At 40.6% G+C, this 23,369-nt stretch overlaps 1 protein-coding gene across 1 annotated transcript in view; it reads right to left on the reverse strand.

Annotated features, from left to right (window-relative positions):
• The window catches only part of TTC29 (tetratricopeptide repeat domain 29), a 196,036-nt gene extending 177,719 nt beyond the window's left edge, over positions 1–18,317 (reverse strand). Inside the window, exons 1-3 of the mRNA XM_075257582.1 lie at positions 18,187–18,317; positions 13,831–13,939; positions 10,084–10,167 (exon numbers count right to left, since the gene is read on the reverse strand). Coding sequence (XP_075113683.1) covers positions 10,084–10,167; positions 13,831–13,934 — 188 coding nt within the window. The 5' untranslated portion in view covers positions 13,935–13,939; positions 18,187–18,317. The remainder of the gene's footprint in view (positions 1–10,083; positions 10,168–13,830; positions 13,940–18,186) is intronic.
• Between the last annotated feature and the right edge of the window lie 5,052 nt (positions 18,318–23,369).

Consider the following 23,369-nt stretch of genomic DNA (forward strand, 5'->3'; position numbering starts at 1 on the left):
TGCTATATCAAGAATTCTATGCTTAACTACAAATTGGTACATTTCCTTAAGATAAAATTTCTGTGTATGTACAGATGTCGCAATTCAAAAAGATATCTTCTGATAAAAGTCACTGAAAAGCCATTGAAAGAGTTGCATAAAAGGGCACTTGGCTGAAAATATATAAAAAAGAAGCTTATATTCACCTTTACCAATCCCCTGCTGCCACTGTTCCAACAATGCCCGCACCTGAGTTCCTTCACTCTTCGGGAAATTTCTAGCAATGCCTGGTTTGGCTGCAGAGGTGACAGTCCTCGGCTCAGTGGGTATTCCCATCTAATTCCTGACATCTTAGTAAGGGAGAAGGATGGGAGCACAGTGGGACCCCGGACACCGTCAGCACATGGTAGCAGGGATTGGTGGAGGTGAGTATAAGCGCTTTTATATTTTTTAACATATTTGCAACCCAATGCCAGTTATTTGCAGGCCACTGGAAAAAAACACTATAAAGTTCTGTATCACAGTTCAATATATATACTAGACGGATTGGATGTTTGCTTCACAAACATATATATATATATATATATATATATATATATATATGTAGAACATAAAAGTCTATGGGCAAAAGGTTGACCTTGTTGTGACCTTTAGTGGTGGTACTTATGCCAGATCTAAGGAGTAGAGATGAGCGAACACTAAAATGTTCGAGGTTCGAAATTCGATTCGAACAGCCGCTCACTGTTCGAGTGTTCGAATGGGTTTCGAACCCCATTATAGTCTATGGGGAACATAAACTCGTTAAGGGGGAAACCCAAATTCGTGTCTGGAGGGTCACCAAGTCCACTATGACACCCCAGGAAATGATACCAACACCCTGGAATGACACTGGGACAGCAGGGGAAGCATGTCTGGGGGCATAAAAGTCACTTTATTTCATGGAAATCCCTGTCAGTTTGCGATTTTCGCAAGCTAACTTTTCCCCATAGAAATGCATTGGCCAGTGCTGATTGGCCAGAGTACGGAACTCGACCAATCAGCGCTGGCTCTGCTGGAGGAGGCGGAGTCTAAGATCGCTCCACACCAGTCTCCATTCAGGTCCGACCTTAGACTCCGCCTCCTCCGGCAGAGCCAGCGCTGATTGGCCGAAGGCTGGCCAATGCATTCCTATGCGAATGCAGAGACTTAGCAGTGCTGAGTCAGTTTTGCTCAACTACACATCTGATGCACACTCGGCACTGCTACATCAGATGTAGCAATCTGATGTAGCAGAGCCGAGGGTGCACTAGAACCCCTGTGCAAACTCAGTTCACGCTAATAGAATGCATTGGTCAGCGCTGATTGGCCAATGCATTCTATTAGCCCGATGAAGTAGAGCTGAATGTGTGTGTTAAGCACACACATTCAGCACTGCTTCATCACGCCAATACAATGCATTAGCCAGTGCTGATTGGCCAGAGTACGGAATTCGGCCAATCAGCGCTGGCTCTGCTGGAGGAGGCGGAGTCTAAGGTCGGCCCTGAATGGAGACTGGTGTGGAGCGATCTTAGACTCCGCCTCCTCCAGCAGAGCCAGCGCTGATTGACCGAATTCCGTACTCTGGCCAATCAGCGCTGGCCAATGCATTCTATTAGCCCGATGAAGTAGAGCTGAATGTGTGTGCTAAGCACACACATTCAGCACTGCTTCATCACGCCAATACAATGCATTAGCCAGTGCTGATTGGCCAGAGTACGGAATTCGGCCAATCAGCGCTGGCTCTGCTGGAGGAGGCGGAGTCTAAGGTCGGACCTGAATGGAGACTGGTGTGGAGCGATCTTAGACTCCGCCTCCTCCAGCAGAGCCAGCGCTGATTGGCCGAATTCCGTACTCTGGCCAATCAGCGCTGGCCAATGCATTCTATTAGCCCGATGAAGTAGAGCTGAATGTGTGTGCTTAGCACACACATTCAGCTCTACTTCATCGGGCTAATAGAATGCATTGGCCAATCAGCGCTGGCCAATGCATTCTATTAGCTTGATGAAGCAGAGTGTGCACAAGGGTTCAAGCGCACCCTCGGCTCTGATGTAGCAGAGCCGAGGGTGCACAAGGGTTCAAGTGCACCCTCGGCTCTCCTACATCAGAGCCGAGGGTGCGCTTGAACCCTTGTGCAGCCTCAGCTCTGCTACATCAGAGCCGAGGGTGCGCTTGAACCCTTGTGCACACTCTGCTTCATCAAGCTAATAGAATGCATTGGCCAGCACTGATTGGCCAGAGTACGGAATTCGGCCAATCAGCGCTGGCCAATGCATCCCTATGGGAAAAAGTTTATCTCACAAAAATCACAATTACACACCCGATAGAGCCCCAAAAAGTTATTTTTAATAACATTCCCCCCTAAATAAAGGTTATCCCTAGCTATCCCTGCCTGTACAGCTATCCCTGTCTCATAGTCACAAAGTTCACATTCTCATATGACCCGGATTTGAAATCCACTATTCGTCTAAAATGGAGGTCACCTGATTTCGGCAGCCAATGACTTTTTCCAATTTTTTTCAATGCCCCCAGTGTCGTAGTTCCTGTCCCACCTCCCCTGCGCTGTTATTGGTGCAAAAAAGGCGCCAGGGAAGGTGGGAGGGGAATCGAATTTTGGCGCACTTTACCACGCGGTGTTCGATTCGATTCGAACATGGCGAACACCCTGATATCCGATCGAACATGTGTTCGATAGAACACTGTTCGCTCATCTCTACTAAGGAGATATGAGGGGTGAATCCAATAATACCAAAAATTCATAGGTTCAGAACTGCCAATGTCTAAATCAGTGGTGCACAAAAAACAGTGTAGGCTCTTTATATATTGTATAGAAACTCGCCAGAATTTGTGATTATTATGCCAGTTTACTAAAAGGCTGCGCTTTTGTGCATGTAAGTGCGTCTGATCTCAAAACGACTCCAGCCAGGAATGGCATATGTTTGTGGTATAACTTTTTATTGTTATAGTAAATGTGGCGCCTCTGTTTGAGCCCCTCTAGATATCCACTGCTTTCCCCACTGACTAAAAAAGTAGCAAGAGGGACACAGTGGTTGAAATTGAGGCTCATTTTTGGCCATTTTTGTTCTGAGCCTTAGTTAATGTGGCTCACTATATATAGAGATGTCCTCCATTAAATTACAGTACCTCGAGTTTAGTTAAGGACTAAATTCCATTCATATGAGGCCACATGGGACCCCTGTTTAGCTGGGCCCCACTGATGAGACAGATATGGCCTGATTTTGCTTATGATATAACCAATCTGAATGACAAATTCAGCTCTGCTGTTTCTAGTGTGCCATGTTCCTATATGAATCTGTTATGTTTTCATATTACATAAGAGAGACAGTGCTCTCCCCATTATATTATCATAAAAAGCATCATTTATGTTTGATCAGAACAAATCTATTACCAATATTTCAGCAGGAAAACAAAATGTCAGAAGTTTCATGTAAAGGCAGAAAGGTTGAATGGTCTCTGGGGGCATCTACTGGAAAACATACAAAACTGCAGCTTCTGAAGATGAAAAAGATATAGCATGAGGTTATAGCTAAAAGGGGAAAGTAGTGGCAAATGCAAAAACTGTATGTGAAAGGATATACAGACACACTAATATTTTCTTAGACTCTAGTAGAACTAAGAAATGTGATATGGAGTACAAACCATCTCATACAGATGTACATGAACATTGAGAAGTAATTTCAATATGACTTCTGCCATACTTATAATAAAAAAAGGAAATCTGGCACAAATATATATGTTTATCAAGCAACGTCCCAGTCAGGGCTCGTTCACATCTGCGTTCATCTGTCCTTATTGCAGGTTTCCATTTCCTGCATAAAACAGGCTCTCCGCCGCGAAACTGGGTTTTATAATCCGGACACAGAGTCGGACATGCACTACTCTGTGTCCGGATAAAAAAATCCGGTTTCGCGGCGGAGAGCCTAAAACGCTCACCGCCGCACCCGGTCTATGGTTTCCGTCTTCTGCCATGCAGAAGACGGAAACCATAGAACGGAGACATGAACGCAGGTGTGAACCCAGCGTAACTCTACAACATACTGTAAATGGTATTTATGTTTGTGATGGAAAGTTGTGTTGGTCAGGAGTTTTTGTCGTGGACTGACTCACAGCACTGCTGAGCTTCAGCAGCAAGTCCAACCTGCCATTTCTTAGAAGCATGGCTATTAGAGATGAGCGAACACTATTCGAAACAGCCGTTTCGAATAGCACGCTCCCATAGAAATGAATGGATGTAGCCAGGAAGCGGGGGGTTAAGCGGCCGGCTGCCAGCAAAGTCTGCGTGCCGGCCGCTTCCATTCATTTCTATGGGAGCGTGCTATTCGAAACGTCTGTTTCAAATAGTGTTTGCTCATCTCTAATGGCTATATTTGCACACCCAGTACTTCATAGCACTGGAAAGCCTGATCTTTCATGGTTCAGTAGTCTGGTTGATTCATAGAAGTATAAGAAGGACAAAATCTGCAGCATGTACAGCGCACCATAGCAAATTTACGTATTGTCGTGTTGTAAGCCCCATCTCTATCTACGCCCATTTTGGCTCAGTCCATTCCCAAATATGTCCCTTTGTACCCCAAAACAGTAGAATGTCTCTTTAGTGGCCTGACACACTATCATGCTTCCTGTGGCCCCTACAGTATAATGCCCTTTTTACTATGGCCTCATAGTATAATGCCCCCTTAATGTAGCTTTCACAGTAATAATAGCCCCCTTAATATGGCCCTCACAATATAATGTCTCACTTTATATGGCCCCATAGTAAAATATCTGCCTCCAGGTATCCTCACACAAAAGAACATAAATAATAATACTCACCTCTCCCCATTCCTCTGTAGTCCACTGTGGTCTCTGCTGTTGGCACCTCTAGAGAAGCAGGTGCAATGTAATGAAATCCCTACATCGACTCTACCTGCTTCCAAGCTGCTGAATGCAGAGGCAGGGGCCGAATGGTGAAGCAAAGGCAAATAAGCATTTCATATGCATAAAACCTACAGTATAACAAAAAAAGTACTGGTACTTGTGCTTTAAACAATTATCTCAATAGTATAGGGTCTGTATTATGGGGTCTGTATTATGGGTCCCTAGTTGGGCTGGACAAAAATCTAGATTTCTTTTGAACCCTATTGACAATTTTCGGCTTGGATCTCAATTTTCTTACTTTTGAAAATTACATAAAAATTATTTTAGTTGCCAAATTCTGATGCCCAAAACACTTTTATATTTCTGACTATATATAGAGCTGTGTAAAGTGTCTTTTTTGTGGCACAAGATGTAGTTTTAATTTACAACATTTTGAAGAATGTCCAATTGTTTTGCTCATCATTTTTTTATTCTATTTTTGGGAGTTAAAAAGGCAAAATAATGGAGATTTGGTTATTTTATCTTTTTATTTACTGCTATGGTGTTAATCATATAGGATAAATCTTTTTATAGTTTGGACATTTTTGTATGCAGGATGCTCAATGTTTTTAATTTTTACATAAATACAAAATAGAGGATAAATTACTGTTTAATGGGGGTTCAAATACTGAGCCCTCCACTGGTCTTGAGAATGGCGGTATTTTAATATCACTGACATTAACTTTGATGGAGAAGTGCTGTACTTCAGCCATTTCCAACTGAAATGAATGGGAGCAGGAGTGCAACTACATTCACTGCAGCTACATTCACAGTGGGGATAAAACACACTCATTTCCCAGGATCGTGGGGGGGGGGGGTCTCACTGCCATCTATCAGCAATATATCCTCATGTATTTATTTATCTATACTAAGTATTTTTTTCAAAACTTCTCTTTTACTCTATACTTTTTAAAAAAACTTTTTTCAATTTTATTTTTTAGCTGCTCCCCCTTCCCCCGGGTGCTTGAACCTGCGACCACGCTGATCATCATCATTTGTACCATGTACTTTATGAATATCTGAAGGAGTAATTTTATGTTTACACGTTGTGTCATATATTGTAATACAATGATTACATACAGTATATCCTTATGTTACAGGAGTTTACATTGTGATGAGACACTGCTGCCTAATCTCGGAGGTTTATTTTCGCAATGTGTTGTCATTAAAGAGGACCTTTCACGTCTTCTGGCACCGGCAGGCTTATATACTGCTAGAAAGCTGTCAGTGCGTCACTATCTCTGGCATCTGGACACATGCCGGCAAAGCTGACAGTGCGCTGAATTCAGAACACTGTCAGCTTTCTAGCGATATATAATACCGCCGGTGCCAGAGGACATGAAAGATCCTCTTTAACTACTTTTTTCTTGCAGTGAACCACTTTTGAACTTGGACCAAGACCTAAAAGCAGATACCAACAGCAAGCAAGAGATAACCAGCCAATCTTTTCAGTGTCAAAAAAGTTTAGTATAGAGATAGAATGGATTCCACTTTAGGTACTCCACCCACTTAAAATCTTTTTTTATCATATATCAATAGTTTAACATACTCAACTTTGACGTAAAAATTATACCCAGTATTCTGTATGTTCATGAAAGATTGTAAGAGAATAGAAGGTATTTTCAAGTTGCTATCAATCCTGTGCATTTATTGTAAGGTCTCTGTGGCTTGTTCATTAGTTATCCAATCAAGAATGCTTGAAAAAAATCTGAAATTTCAGTTTCTCATTGCAACAGTAAGGGAGGGTTCACACGATGTATTTTGGCTCGTAATCTGGCACGTCTATGCCGCGGGAGCTTTTGCGGGCCGTATACGCTCCCATTGATTTCAATGGGAGCGTGGATAGTATACGCAGCGCTATTTTGCGGCCGTGATTTTGCGGCCATTGGACTCTTAAGCATAGAATGAGCAGACAAAACACAGTGCCAAAAAAGGCTGAAACTATCAAAAAGATTTTATAAAAGTACAAAGTTTGTTATTCAAAAACAAAAAAAATGAAATACTAATAAAAAAATTACAAAGAGACAACAATACATCCACAATATACAAACACATGTAAGGAAATCAGAGCACAACAAAATGGAGAGGAAGGGAAAGCTAAGTAAGATGGTAATATAACAAATTGTCTATTCAACTGTGGCAGAAGTGCAAGCACCATACAATCATAATGTAGATTAAGATAGGATTACATTGTAAGTTATACCACGATGCAAAAGAACTTCCACAAACAGGTGAATGTATGACATAAACAAATGCAAGGATCAGGGCCGTTCCAAGGTATGCATATAATAAATAATGGTGCAATAAAAACTTTTCCATGTGAAGGAATGCTCTAATAGAATGAGCAGAGATTTTAATTAATAAAATAGAAAATATAATAGATATTTTCCCACAAAACTACCGTACTTTTCAGACTATAAGACACACTTTTTTCTTGCCATATTTGAAAGGAAAATGGGGGGTGCGTCTTATAGTCTGAATGCATTGCCCCACTCCTGTCGCCGCCAGTTTCCTTCAGTGGGACTTCCTGCAGTGGCAGGAGTGGGGCGATACTGCAAGCCCTGGGCTTGCCCAGATGGCATGAACCATTCCTGGAATCTGCCATACTATTACAGCGGATGCCCTGTCTGTAAAGATAATGGTGACCACTCTGCTGCAGAGCAGCTGCCATAGCTACCGGGACTCCGCTGTAATGTACAGTGGAGACACGGAGCTAATTCCCCCAATCAGAGTCCACTCTGATCACGGGCATTACAACCTATAAGTCTCCCCAAAAGTATTAAATTTGCCCCTGGGCCTGGTGATACCTTGTAAGTTGCAGGCCAGCTTCTGCGAAGGAACCTACCAGTTTCTTTTTAATGAAGGCTCCCAGGCCAGTCACAGTAATATTACTATTGAGGCTGGTCTACAACCAGCCTCAATAGTAATGTGCAGAATATTCCATAGATTGCAATACAGTTGCCGTTTATTTTCACCTCTGATTTTTGACCTCTGATTTGAATACAAAGTGATACAAGCAATGGACATTCCCCAAAATGGTTAAAAAAAAAAATTTCACCTGGCCCTACAAAAACAGATGCTCTATGCATCCCCGTACAGCTGCAGGAACAGTGGCTCTGCAGATGTTGCAAAACTACAACTCCCATACATTAAATATTTCACCACGTTTTTCTGCATCTTAAGGTCTGGTGTGTCTTATAGTCCGGAAAAAGATAAATAAATTTTATATATATATATATATATATATATATATATATATATATATATATGTTATGTATATACATATATATATTATATATATGAATTTACTGAGCTCCTTCTGCCCTATACTGTGCTGCTCACAACATAATAAGTTCCCTTTTAATGTGCCATACTCCTGTTCACTACGATACAGATCTGTAACATGGTCATCTGCATAAGCCTTAATACTATAACAATTACAATGAAAGGCGGAAGGTTATAATGCAATGACTAAAGACTGAACTACCAGTCCAAGATGCGTAGACTGTTTTTAAGGATATATGTAATTTTTTAATGTAGTGAATAAAGACGTATTTTAACGGAGTGATTTGTTGGATCAGAATACAATTCTTCAGACCGGAAGAGTATAATAGTATACAATACAATACAATATAATATAATAGTAACTAAACTGTTGACTATTATTTTATAATGAAAAAGTTACACAATTTTTACCCTGTGCATGTTTTTGTGTGCGTGTGTAAATGTTGGATTTCTGTTAAGCTTTCATAAAGCATCAGGCTGATGAATTTCCTGCATGTTGAAAATGAAACTTTTCCGCATACAGCTATATTCAATCTTTAATGGCCCCATAGGGATGAGGGGCTCCTGATTATATACTGGAAATGAGACAAATAACTGAATGAGGTTTTTATTGAATTGGGAAAATGCACCTATAGTGTAAATGAAATAACTGGAATTGCATAAAGTCATGTAGAAATGTTGTATTTTAGAAACACAAAACTTTCCAACTTTATAGGATTAATAAAAACAACTTGTGCAAAAAAACTTTTCTTTCTTCTGTATTTTATTACAGAAGTATGTCATGTAATTTAAGGTTTGATGAGGTTTTGCAAGTAAAATTCTGTTTCCTCTGCACTCGCTAATAGTCATGAGAATCTGTAGTTTGCACCTTCACATTAAAAATGCATTTCATTTTTTTTCTAAATTATTCACCCCGCCTTTTATCCAGATCATGTCTTTGAAAGGAGGATGAGGATAATAAATGGAATAATTCATGATTTCCCATTAAATATGAAAGTTTCTTTTACAGAGTTTAGAAAGTGAAGTTGTACATAATGTGCAGGACTTCATTAGAACTTTTTTAACCTTTTTATGAAGAATTATTAAATCTCTGTGGCTGCGGTAAGTATATGATGAAATACAGAACCCAATGTCTTGCACAACGGGTGCACGGTATGGTTAATGGTAACAAAAACTGTATGAAAATTGTAGAAAACTTGAACGGAAAGAAGACCAGACTATAAGAAAACACAGCGGCTGTCGCAGGTAGAAGAAAAACAAGTTGTATTAATAATAAAAAAAGTTAGGCAACACAAAAATATTCTTTATTTGCTGCATCTTTTGTAAACTCGGGAAAAGAGAGGTTTTTTTCTGTATGAATAAATTGAGTAAATATTGTAATCTCATGTAGAAATTAGAACATAGCCAAAGTACAAAATAATTTGACAACTCGGTAACATTAAACTAAGACTGCCTTTACAAATACTTCGGCACTTCCTCTATTACAGGGTTAACACTCAGCACCTACAGCAGAGCTGCATTCTCATAAGATTTGTACAAAGCTGTGTGCGCTGAATTTCCACAAATCTGATAAAATTGTGCAATCAATTTAGCTAAAAAGAAAAACACTAACAGAGTAATTAATAATATAATTAATAAACCTAAATCGGATAAAAATTAAATACAAATAAGATATATTTTCTATCAGTTCAAACCATGGCATACAATGATATAAGAATACATTTTAACTTCACGTCTGTCATTTATCTAGAGGTGCGAGTTATCGGCTGCGGAGAACAACACTACAGTAAACAGCGAGAAGATTCAGGCATATCTGATACGTCTCTATTTCTTTCAATATGCTTCAAATAAAAAAAAAAATACACATCAAATTTAAAGCAAACTTACATAGCAGTTTCCTCTTTTGACAGCTCTTTGATATTCTTCTGCAGATGATGATCTTTGACATCTTTGTCCCTGATCAAGTGAATCCTGAATTAAAATAAAGGCAGAGAAAAGGACAATGGAAAATGCAGAACGCTTTGCAATGTTAAGAAGCAGTGATTAACAAAAAGTCTTCAGTATATCCCGTAAATAAAATTTACAGAGATTGTTATGTCTTTATTAAACCTTGATGGTTGAAATGTATCCAATGCCTTCAATACAAAGTTTCCATCTGGCAGAACGTATATTATTTCTGAGAAGAACCCGTGTTTCCATGCTGCTTTCCTGAAATGTTCTTGTAAGAAATAATGTTTGAATGCTTCCTTATCTTCATATAAGGGAGAATATAGTTCCAGTGCTCACTCTCTTTCTAATGGTTATTTGGTTAACTGATCACTTTTTAATGTTTACTTGGTTTAGAGCTGTTAGTGCATACTGTATGGATATGGAGTACTAATACTAGTTAGGATTAACCCCGACTTGTCCTATCCATAATTCACAACATTGTAGGCTGTAGTACTGGATTATTGATCGGGTACTCAAGTGAAACTACATATCTTCTATTTTACACGGAAGTTAACTTTTTAACTCTTAGACATCACACTTGCAAAACAGTCAGGAAAAACTAGTTTCATTGTAGTTCTTGAGTCATAAACTAAAACTGATATCTATTAAATAAATATGTTTACAACTGTAAAGATGTTTCCAAAAATATCTATCTATCTATCTATCTATCTATCTATCTATCTCCTATCTATCTATCTATCTATCTATCTATCTATTAAATAAATATGTTTACAACTGTAAAGATGTTTCCAAAAATATCTATCTATCAATCTATCTATCTATCTATCTAACTACATGTGTTTTATGACATGAATATTTAATTAAAAAAAATTATTGTAAATTCTTTAGAAAGTAAAAATGAAAAAAAAAATAAAAAAAAATATATATATATATATATATATATATATATATATGTGGTTGTATATATATATATATATATATATATATCTCAACAAGCAGACAAATATTTCATTATGGATGGACCGCCATTGCAGCATGGTGTCATATACAGTTTATACAACACTGCTTACTGGACTGCGGCTAAAGCTGACAAGTATTCATACCCAGATACCCAGATCCAGAAATCATTGCTTCTTTCTGAATATCGCTGTCAGCCATTTATGTAGCAGTCAGAATCAGAGTTATGTTGTGGAAAAATAGAGGAGTTGTAGTCTGTGATATGGCCAACTCTACAGCCCTGCTAGAAATGTCAGACTCTAGGCAAAGCTGGGTGTGTAAGGGTCAGCATAACTGTCCTCTAATATCACCCATAATATAACATCAACCATGTGAAACAAGGATCTCAAATAGTGGATTTTAATGTCTGATCCTTTGTTCTTGCAAATTAAAACAAAACTTTTTTTTCGGTTTCAGTTTATGTGAAGGCCTAAAACAACTAGGAAATGTGAACAAAGTGCCTTATGAGGACTTGTCCTCATGTCTATTTTTAGTAAATACTTGTATTCCCCACTAAAATAACATTTCTTAGAGCTATTTGTTGTGCTGTTACCCTGGTATTCCTCCAACAAAAGAATGAATATATTCACAACTGGGCATTGTCCTTTCCTGTACAATCACTGCTGACAATATCAGGTTGTGTAGGGACATAAAACAGTGACAATGTGAATGGTAATATGCTAGTACCTAGGTATCAGTTTATTCATACATTTCTACCACAAAGAACGGATGACCAGTTCAATGCTGAATTAGAAGAAATGTGGCTACGGAATTGTTATTTTAATAGAATATCCAAGTATTTACTAAGACCTGTCAGGAGAGATGATTTAAGTTTTTCTGCTCTTTTCAGCCTGTGCTCCGAGCACACTGCTGTCATCAACTGCTCACCGCCCCTTAGTGCCTCCTGTTCAGTCTCCCCCTGCATCTTCTCCTTATCTTCAGCCTTGCATCAGCAGCCAACACTGCACTACACATGGTTGAAATCATGTAACAGACCACCATAAAATGGTTGATTGCGCATGCACAGTTGGCTGTCCCTGAACCCAAAGTGGTAGAGCCAACCACGTACAGCGCAGCATCAGATGCCTATGAAAGGCTGAAAATGAGGAGAAGATGCAGGGGAGTGAACAGGAGGCACTAAGGGGCGGTGAGCAGTTGAAGACACTGGTGTGCTCGGAGCACAGGGGGCATGCTCCAGTATATAATGGCTGAGCAGGGTTACTTCAGCTCAACTACTATTCAACAAAAAAAAAAAGAAAAAAAAAAGATCAAACGTATTCCAATAAAAATTACAACTTGCCTGTAAAAACAAAACAAAACAAAAAAAAAGCTCTCACTCAACTCTATTGATGGAAAAATGAAAAAGTTATCTAAGGGGGAATTTAAGAAGATTAGCATTGTATACATGTTCTAACTAGTTTTGGATCTGACTTAGTTCCAAATGTACCAAATTGTTAGATTTTTACTGAAAGCAAAACATTTGGGATTTGATTTGTGAACTAAAATGGCCTCCAGGACATGATGTGTGGTAAATTATTATACTCTGGGGTCTCTTTCAATGCCAGAGTATAATAGTACTAGGCCCAAGGGAGGTGTAAAAAATAAAAAACATTTACAATTACCTTCCGTCACCACTTTCAGGCCTCCTCACAGTTTCAAATGTCATGAAACTAGGTTTGCCCATGTGACCGCTGAAGCCAATAACAGGCCTCAGCACTGACCCCAGGCATGTGACGTCACAGAAGAGCACCAGACACCGATCTAGTGCTCTTCTGAGACGTAACGTGCCAATAGGAGGAAGAAACAGATTTCTACACACAGTGAGAAGGCCTGAAAGGGGTAAAATGGGTGATGTCACTTAAGCAGGGGAGGAGCTGCATAGTAGGTAGGGTTGATTATATAAATCTGAGAGTGAAGGAAAGAGAATAAAAGTGAGAGTGAAGCTGAGAGTGAATCAGGAATGGAGCTGCAATGTAGAATAAGAAAGGCATCTTTGGAAAGTGCAAAAGCAGCCCTACAAGGTACTGGCATTAGTCTGATACTGATTATCCTGCTGACGGACTCCCTTTAATAACATATTTTACACCTAAACTAACAGTGCATATGCTCGAAAGGTGGAGGCTAGAAAACATTCCAACTGCACTGGAATCAGTGGAGCAGCACTTATTAACACATGCTAAGAAGTTGAATTGGTGGAGGTGGTAAAAGGCTCTCTCTAAGTATAGAATGTACTGAATTTAATCATTAGCATATAACACATACTTTAGTAAGTAAAAAAGAAAGTGGGCAGGACTTGCTGCATGGTCAGAATTTACACTGGTTTCACACTACCTAGTGTGCGCTATGCCAGGAGATGGATCAGCACAACAGAAAAGTTGTTGCTGAGCCTTTCAACTTTTGCTCCCATTCCTCACTATCATGCTGCCCCATTTACCACAGTCCGATAACTGATGAAGGTCATAATGTACTGACTGAAACATTTTGTTGACCTATACAGATTCATTAAATTTGGAGAAATTCAACATCTATATGAGTGCCTGGAGAATTTGTTCAGATTTATGCATGTATATACATATCCACTCTGGGCATCTCTTCATATAAAACCGTATCATTACTACTTATCTTACATATCAATATCTGTCTATACACATATTCTGTATATTAATTAATACAAATAAAAGGATTTACCCATTCCTTGGTAGTTTCTTCGAGGATTCAGGAAGCGACCTTGACTGTACAAGTTTGGGAAATCCTTGATGGCCTTGCCTCGGCAGAGCTGGTAATACACTCATCTCTTCTGAAATGGGACAAATTAATGTCAGTAATTGCAGTTAAATACTGTAATGATCAATGGCAGTAAAATAGGGCCAGGAGCAGGATTACATTTATAGTATGTTACTGTGGGCCTCATACCAAGAAGCACTTTGGAAAAAGTAAATCCTCAATGCTAGATGAAAAGAATACAAGTCATAAAATATACTATTAAACTTTCTGGATTGGCCAGTTGTAGATGCTGAGCATGTGCGTTTCCTGCTGGCTTATTGCTTAGAGGACTTCATTTCCAGATACAATATGCACTGCTCATTCACAATACAACATACACGCTGTTACTGTCATGTTTAAAACATTATACTAACTTGTTACCGCAAGTTTTTAACACAATGTCAGCACGTATATAGGCAAATACAAATTATTAGTAGAAGTTCAAGAGGAACTATCATCTCTCCAGACATGTAAATACCTATATTCTTGATGAAACAATTCATGAAATAATTCTGGATCATCTTATCTTATAGAATTGTGTTGTTCCTCTGTCAGGTTGTGGTTATACCTCGTTGTGTGATCGTTTGGGGACTGTGTTCCCCATTCAGCTTTAAATATGTGGAGAGAAAAGTCCTTCAAGCACAACTTTTCTATCCTCCAATTTTGGATGGAAACCAGGCAGAAACCCAGCAGACCCCATTATAGTCCATGGCAGGGGTCAGCCACCCATGGCACCCGTGCCAAGAGTAACACGCAAGGCTTATTTTCCTGGCACGTGCAGCCCAAGCCAGGGGTGGCTATGGGACATAATACTGTGTGCAGGGGCCACTATGGGACATGATACTGCGTGCAGGGGCAGCTATGAGACATTAGTCTGTAAAAAAGTGTATGTCCAGATACATAGTGTGATACCACCATAAGGATGCTGCCGTACAGTGCTCCTGGACACATATATTTACCTCTGAATATGGGGCTGCACATGTCTTTCATTGCTTCTAATAGAAAAGTAAAGGTGCATCCCAGGAGATAGTACTAAGCACGTGTGTCATGAAGCAAAGTATATGACTTTAGTATAGGGGTCGTCAGACTTACAATTATTGACCGATACTCTGAGGACCTCATCTATCTTTTTTTTTTTTCATTTAAATCGGCACCAAATCAAAAATGGTTGCCTACCTCTGGTCTATGGGGTCAGTGGGATTGTGCGGCTAATTTTTTTAAGCAGATAGAATTTCAAGTTTTTGAACGGAAATCAGAACCTAGTGGGAACCTATTTATGAATGAATTGACAACTCAGTGATACCTAGGGCCACATTCGCTCGAACAGTGTAGTGATATACCCAGTTCACAAGGGGAATAGTATATTTGTCAATTTATTGCATTTATTTATTTTTTGTTGATTTGGCAGCGGTTTTTCTGAACCAAAGTCAAGAGTGGCTTGAAAAGGAATGGGAAATATATAGGAGGCTCTTATATACAGTACTTGAGGCTGAGTACTATAGTGTCCCATCTAAAAAGGTCACCTTATCGCGGGCAGATGGGCTCCCAAAAATTTGATCAAAATAGCGTAGTGTGTTTGCAGTTGTGTTGCAGCCACAGCAGTGTGCATATGTACATACAGTTGTTATTGTTTTGTATCGTTGACTAATTTTGCTTGCTACATTATTGTGAAGTAAAATGTGACAGAAAAAGGGTGCAAATAGATAAATGTGGGCCACTGGGAATTTTTAATTTGTGTGTGGGGGGGGTTCTGCCCCTTTTTGCGCTCTTTATGACTTTTATCTCAGGTGTATTTCTATGTACCTTATTTACCAAAAATACGCAAGACGCATAGTAAATCTTGTGCTGGTCACTTCAATGAGTTGTGATTCCACTGTTATCAGAGATTTTCTTTTTTTTTTTGTTTAAAGAGGATCTTTCACCATATCTGGGCACAGGCAGTGTTATATACTGCCAGAAAGCTGACAGTGCGCTGAATTCAGCGCACTGTCGGCTTTCCCGATCCATGCCCGGTGTAAAGCGCTATCGGTCCCGGTACCGTAGCGCTTTACAGTCAGAAGGGCGTTTCTGACCATTAGCCAGAGACGTCCTTCTGCCTCGCGGCGCCAATCGCGCTGTGCTGTGGAGCCGGGAGGAACGCCCCCTCCCTCTCCTGATAATACTAGTCTACGGACAAGCTGTGTGAGCAGAGGGAGGGGGGCGTTCCTCCCGGCTCCACAGCACAGCGCGATAGGCGCCGCGAGGCAGAAGGACGTCTCTGGCTAATGGTCAGAAACGCCCTTCTGACCATAGAAGAGCTATGGTACCGGACCGTAAGCTCTTCACACCGGGCACAGATCGGGAAAGCCGACAGTGCGCTGAATTCAGCGCACTGTCAGCTTTCTGGCAGTATATAACACTGCCTGTGCCCGGATATGGTGAAAGGTCCTCTTTAAAGATGCCTAGGTACAAGAGTGCAAGCAAAATGAGGAGTCCTGTGTGAAAGGCTTCAAAATAGGCAAAAGCATATGATAAATCATACACATGTTGTGTACATTAAAAAGGAGCAAAATTAGAAGACAATAGGCCCAAGAAGCTTTATAAATGCTCCCAGTTTGTCTTTGACATGTTGTCCTGTTAAACAAGAGAACTTCTTACGAATGATAAGATATGGTGCTGCCCAGTTCATCTTCCTTCAGTATGATCTGCAGAAGAACCACAAAATTATGCCAAAATATTTACTTTTATCTAGTGATGGGGAGATAGTAGAAAACATAGGCGGACTGCTGCTGATGCCCCAAAACATCCCCCATGCTGCTTATTACTGTCTATCTCTGTATTTTATGCACGTTTTGTTGTTATATTTGCCATACTTGATCTGCAGTATTGCGGATTCCGTATACTGTAGATCCGTGATGGCGAACCTATGGCACACGTTCCCCCCACGTAGGGGTATATCCAACAAAAGGCTCGCCATCACTACTGTAGATGTAGAAGGGCTGGTCTACAATGTTGACACATCATTAATATATTTATTATAGAAGAGGACCATATTGGAAATGAATTGCACTTGATGATGATGGTGAAGGCAGAGTGGATTCTATGCTTATCAGTTCGGACCATGCTTATAACATACCCTGAGCAGCTGCAGAACCTCTTTTTGCAGAGTAAGTGGAAGGTGAGTGAATGATATGTAGTAATGCAGAATGAGTCTCATGTTTAATACAGGGCCAGGCTGCCAGCCACAGTGTACCCCTCGATAAAGTGTCAGGCAGAGGTGTAACATAAAGCTCCAGGGCTCCAATGTAAAATGGGGTCCCTTCCTACTATCTGCTGTTTAGGATAGTAGTATATTTTATGTGGCAGAGGGACTTTTGGGGCCCTCTCATTGTCCAGGGCCTAGTAGCAACACCTACCTATGTAGCTCCAAAAGCTACGCCACTGGTGCCTCTCTATACAGTGCTTTCTGAATATCGTACAACACTATAGTATTTCCCGCTACGAATGCCAGCTACAGATAAATAGTACCAGTTTATGCGCTCCTCCTTACAGTGCCAGCTAATATATTCATGCAAAATCAGCCTGGCCTCCATGTAATCCCAAATACACTTTTCCTCCCAGTATGCCTCTTAATACTCTGCCAGCCCTAGCATGTACCCTCAACGCAGTCAGCAAGAATATCCCCATATATAGAGAGTAATACACTGAGTCTCCCCACTAGACACATCCCTCTGACGTACCTGAACCTGTGCAGCTGTGGGGGTCCATCAGCCACATAGTAACGTGTTGTATCAAGTCTCTATGGCAGCCTGATACAACAAGAGTTACAGAGCATTGCACACCCACTGGGACATAAGGAGCCGAGCAGAAGCCTGTCCTGCGCTCCAGCCACTGTATCACTGCCGGGTACACAGGGCCTATATATATATATATATATATATATATATATATATATATATATATACTCCTCAGTGCTACTAGCAGCAGTCCAAATGCAAATAGTACCATTCCAAGCTGCATATATGGTGGGGCACCTGGGAAGCCCTCTGTGAACAAATCTACTCAGAAATGAAGCGCTATTTCCCAGAATACTTGTTTTATTTCTCCTATTAACCTAATGTGGTGATATACTAAATTAATATCTAGTCCTGTACATCACTATAGTTCTCTAAGAATATGGTATCAGCCTGACCTGTCACCATGAATCCACAATGAAGGAGCACAATAGACTAATAGGACATATAGGAATATAGGAAGATATACTAATAGGAAGAGAATAAATAAAGAAAACTCAGGTATTACCTTCCAGTATCTGCTCTACTCCTGCGTCTATTCCTCCTGCCTCATCCGCCCCTCACAACAAGGATCCTTGTGTCTTCTACAGGCCTGTGGAACTTCTGACACTTGTAGTCCGTGCTGTGTGACCGTACACTAAAAGTCCAGATAGTGTCCAAGACCAAAAACAGCCCCCAGCCGGTTTCACAAGACTTATATTCCTTTGTCAATGATTGTCTGATCTTTAAGACTCATGGTCAAATGTTTGCATACAGTTTGTAAAGGTGTAGATCACACAAGGAGAGAACCTGTAAAGGACAGCTGCTACTTTTTCAACCTACTCCTTGTTTTGGCTTTAGAAACTGCTTGCAAAAACCTGACCAAGGAAGCACAGTGTGTACAGCTTCAGTACAAGCAGGGCTGTTGTTGTGCCTGTTACCATGGTGACGCTCCTGCACTCATTCAAACTTCTGTTTAGCTGCCTGTACTCTGTGGAGTTGTCAGGTTATTTAACCCCTTCCTGGCACAGAGCTGTAGTTTATACTTGTTGTCATACTGACCTCCATTCTTCCCCTCCCTCTGTTTAGCTGCATGTGCTCCATTTGTGAAGATAACTCATTATAACACTATGAAATAAACCTCACGCCATGTATATCCATACACCACGCCTTAGTACTACAAGTCTCAAACTATCTTTATGGAATAGTTTATTCTTTTTTTTTCCCAGCAGGATTGGACTTACAAATATTGCCCATTGTATATGTTACTTCTTAGTAGTATAGGTTATTAATATTACTAATATAAATAAATCTATATATATCTTGATTCTCTATCTATCTATCTATCTATCTATCTATCTATCTATCTATCTATCTATCTATCTATCTATTTTTTTATGTAGATTGTGAGCCCCACATAGAGCTCACAATGTACATTTTTCCCTATCAGTATGTCTTTGGAATATGGGATGGAAATCCATGCAAACATGGGGATAACATACAAACTCCTTGCAGATGGCTTTATGCCCTTGGCAGGATTTGAACACCAGGACTCCAGCGCTGCAAGGCTGCAGTGCTAACCACTGAGCCACCGTGTGGTCCTATCTATCTATCTATCTATCTATCTATCTATCTATCTATCTATCTATCTATCACCATTAAAGAGGACCTTTCATCAGATTGGACACACGTAGTTCTATATACTGCTGGAAAGCTGACAGTGTGCTGAATTCAGTCGGCTTTCCCGATCTGTGCCCCGGGTAAAGCGCTATCGGTCCCGGTACCGTAGCGCTTTACAGTCAGAAGGGCATTTCTGACACTTAGCCAGGGACGCCCATCTGCCCAGCAGCGCCTATCGTGCTGTATAGTGTGAGCGGGGAGGAACGTCCCCTCCCCCTCCTGATAATACTCATCTATGAACAAGCACTGTGAACAGAAAATATAAAGGAAGCTCTTAGGCTCCGTTCCCACGGAGTAACACGCCACCCATTCTAACACGTAAACACGTGTCAGAGTGAGCGCTGTAAAACAGAATCCCATTTACTTCAATGGGTGCGGTCTTACGCATGCGACACATTGAAATCAATGGGAGGATTTTTAACCCATTGATTTCAATGTGTAGCACGTGTAAGACGGCACCCATTGAAGTTAATGGGATTCTGTTTTACAGCGCTCACTCTGACACGTTTACATGTCAGAATGAGCGGCGCGTTACTCCGTGGGAACGGAGCCTTAGACAATTCCCTTCTGTTAAATCCACTCCTGACTATGGCTCAAAAACTGCAGCAAAATCTGCTACAACAAAAAACTGTGTATCCACAACGTGGATTTTCTGGGTTTGGGTGCAAGTATCCTGCAGAACCATACCCCTTTTTTGGAGGGTCAATCCGTATTTTTGACCCTCTCCCTCCTTTTCCAACATTTATAATATGTCACAATGTGGTACATTATAGCCTTTAAAATGTCTATATTTAGATATTGTTTGTACTAATATTTTATATGAATTTAACCTAACCTCAATGAACTATATGTGTCGAAGAACTTGGGGTGTATGTTAATCTCTCCTGGCTACAGCATTGTCTGGTATCCAGCTTTCTCAGGAAACTGAATGCAGCCAGAGTATTCAGAGCAGGAGATGTCTGGGCACCTCCACAGCTTAGTCCTTTTAGTGATCCGACAGTACATTGATTGAAGATGTCACTTTAGTTAGCACTACATACCCATTACATTAGTGTTGTTTTAACCTGCTTATGGTCCAGACTGAACATCTAACGTTCCTGGTAGCCTCATAGCTCTCCTCTGACAGATGATGTGAAGACTAAGGCCCCATGTAGCAGGCTGCAGCAAAAAAAAAAAAAGCTCTGCAGTAAAAACCGCGGCGGAAACTCATTGCCGTTTTTCATGCAGTGCTTTTCACAGAAATTCCGCAGAGGTTTCCTCTCCAGACTTTCTGCTTCAGTTATATGGAAACTGCTGGTGTTCACATAGGTACAATTGGCATACTATGATTTTCAAAACTGCAAGTTTTGAAAATTGCAGTGCGTGCGTGTATTTTACTGTAATGTGTGAATGGGATTCACTTTGCAGGGACTGTAAAATGCAGCATTTTTTTTTGTGGTGTTTCTACTGTGGCCAATCCCTGGTGTTTATGCCAAATGGGGCCGGTCTTAACAATATTTTTATGAAAATAGTGGCTTATCATAAAGTGAGTGTGGCTAAATTGTCACTCCTTGTGCCAAGAAATGCACTAGTTTTGGCACTTTTTTTCCTGCCTAATCTAATCTAACTAAAATGAGGTGTAAAGTTACTCTAGACAGTCTGATAATGTAACAAATTTATCAAACAGCACCAGACGCTTTGATAAATCTTTTGCACCTGAAGACCTCATGCATATAACGTGTGCATTGTCAGTATGCGAGCTGTGTATTTTAATGTTAGTACACTAACCTACCCATTTCTAGGCCCCATACACACAATCATGTATTTTCAGAGCCCCCAATTATGGCACCATGAGCAAAACTCAGCACAGGTCTGTAATGTCTTCAAGAAATATGAGTCAGGGATGAAATCCAACAGCAACTTGGTTTATTTACATCTCCACACATAGATCTGCAACTTCATCTCAGCAATGTGCAAGCATACCTGCGTTCAGGGTCTCCGTTCTATGGTTTCCATCTTCTGCATGCCAGAAGTTGGAAACCATAGACTGGGTCTGGCCGTGAGCGGCGGTGAGCGTTGTAGGCTCTCCGCCGCAAAACCGTTTTTTTTAAATCCGGACACAGAGTAGTGCATGTCCAACTCTGTGTCCAGATTAAAAAACCCGGTTTCACGGCGGAGAGCATAAAACGTTCAACGCCGCTCACGGCCGGACAGCTTTCTCACCCATTCAAATGAATGGGTGAGAAAGCCTCCTGCATGTTTCCGTCTCCTGCCTCTGTTTTATGCAAGAAACGGAAACTTGAAGTACGGAGTGCTGCCGCAGATGTGAACGAGCCCTTAGCCAAATCATGCAGACCAGGCCACATAGAAAGCTTTTGACTAAGGGTCCCCTTTACTCATACCACACAGTACAATGCTTCCTTTACTCACTGCCTCACACCGTATATTGTCATCGTTACTTACCAACACATACACAGTATATTGCCATCTTTTAGTGGCCCCCATGCAGTATACTGTCACCATTAGAGGCCCCCGCACAGAAGTTGCCCCTTGTTAAAGGCCCCTACACAGCAAATGCCTCCACCCTGTTACAGGCCCCTACACAGCCAGTGTCCTCTATTACATTCCCTCACACAGCAAATGCCCCCCCCCCTCCACACACAGCATAGAGGTCCCCATTAAAAGCCCCCTGTTACAGGCCCCCACACAGCATAGTGGCCCCCATAGAGGTACTTTAGGCTTCTACCTTTGGCTTGCTCCAACAGGTAACCAATTTTCCCATACCCATCCTCACTTTCCTAACAATCCAAGTTTGTATATGTGTGTTCTATGACTATATGTGTACTGTGAGTGTATGTGTATAGATAGACTAGCTGGTACCCGCGACTTCGTCTGCGGTGATTGTAGAAGTGGGTAGATACAGGCGCGGGTAAGGTTTTCGAACTGTGTATAAGGTATGGGATATGAAATGTAACTTTGTATCTTGTTTTTTCTGTAATTCAGAGAATACGTGAGACTTTTGTGTTGAAGTTAATTTGTATTTGAGCTGCTATATATACGGTGTTGTGAGAAACTTTACATAGTGACTTTGGGACAGAAGTATTTGAAGTTAACCCTTTCCCGCCGATGGCATTTTTTGATTTTCGTTTTTGACTCCCCTCCTTCTAAACCCCATAACTTTTTTATTTCTCCGCTCCCAGAGCCATATGAGGTCTTAATTTTTCCTGGGACAAATTTTTCTTCATGATGCCACCATTATTTATTCTATATAATGTACTGGGAAGCAGGGAAAAAATTCAGAATGGGGTGGATTTGAAGAAAAAATGCATTTCTGCGACTTTCTTACGGGCTTTGGTTTTACAGCGTTCACTATGCAACCAAAATGACATGTCCCCTGTATTCTGTGTTTCGTTACGATTCCGGGGATTCCAAATTTATATGGTTTTATTTACATTTTGACCCCTTAAAAAAAATCCAAAACTGTGTTAAAAAATTATTTTTTGAAAAGTCGCCATATTCCGACAGCCGTAACTTTTTTATACGTGTGTGTACGGGGATGTATAGGGCGTCTTTTTTTGCGGGACCAGGTGTACTTTGTAGTTCTACCATTTTTGGGAAATGTTATTGCTTTGATCACTTTTTATTCAAATTTTTATCAGAATCAAAACAGTGAAAAAACAGCGGTTTGGCACTTTTGACCATTTTTCCCGCTACAGCGTTTACCGAACAGGAAAAATATTTGTGCAGCTTTGTAGAGCGGGCGATTTCGGACATGAGGATACCTAACATGTATGTGTTTCACAGTTTTTAACTACTTTTATATGTGTTCTAGGGAAAAGGGGGTGATTTGAATTTTTAATCCTTTTTATTTATTTTTTTATATTTTTTTTAACTTTTTTTAAACTTTTTTTTTGCATTTATTAGACCGCCTAGGGGTATTGACATGGGTGGGGGGTGTCGCGGATTGTCAGAGCGGTGGGGGTCGGCAAACATGGCTGCTCCGGAGCGTTAAAGAGAGCCTCCTGGAGTATCGGTAAGGTGAGGGGCAAAGTG

The sequence above is a fragment of the Leptodactylus fuscus genome, chromosome 1, assembly GCF_031893055.1.
Source record: "Leptodactylus fuscus isolate aLepFus1 chromosome 1, aLepFus1.hap2, whole genome shotgun sequence".
Classification (NCBI taxonomy): domain Eukaryota; kingdom Metazoa; phylum Chordata; class Amphibia; order Anura; family Leptodactylidae; genus Leptodactylus; species Leptodactylus fuscus.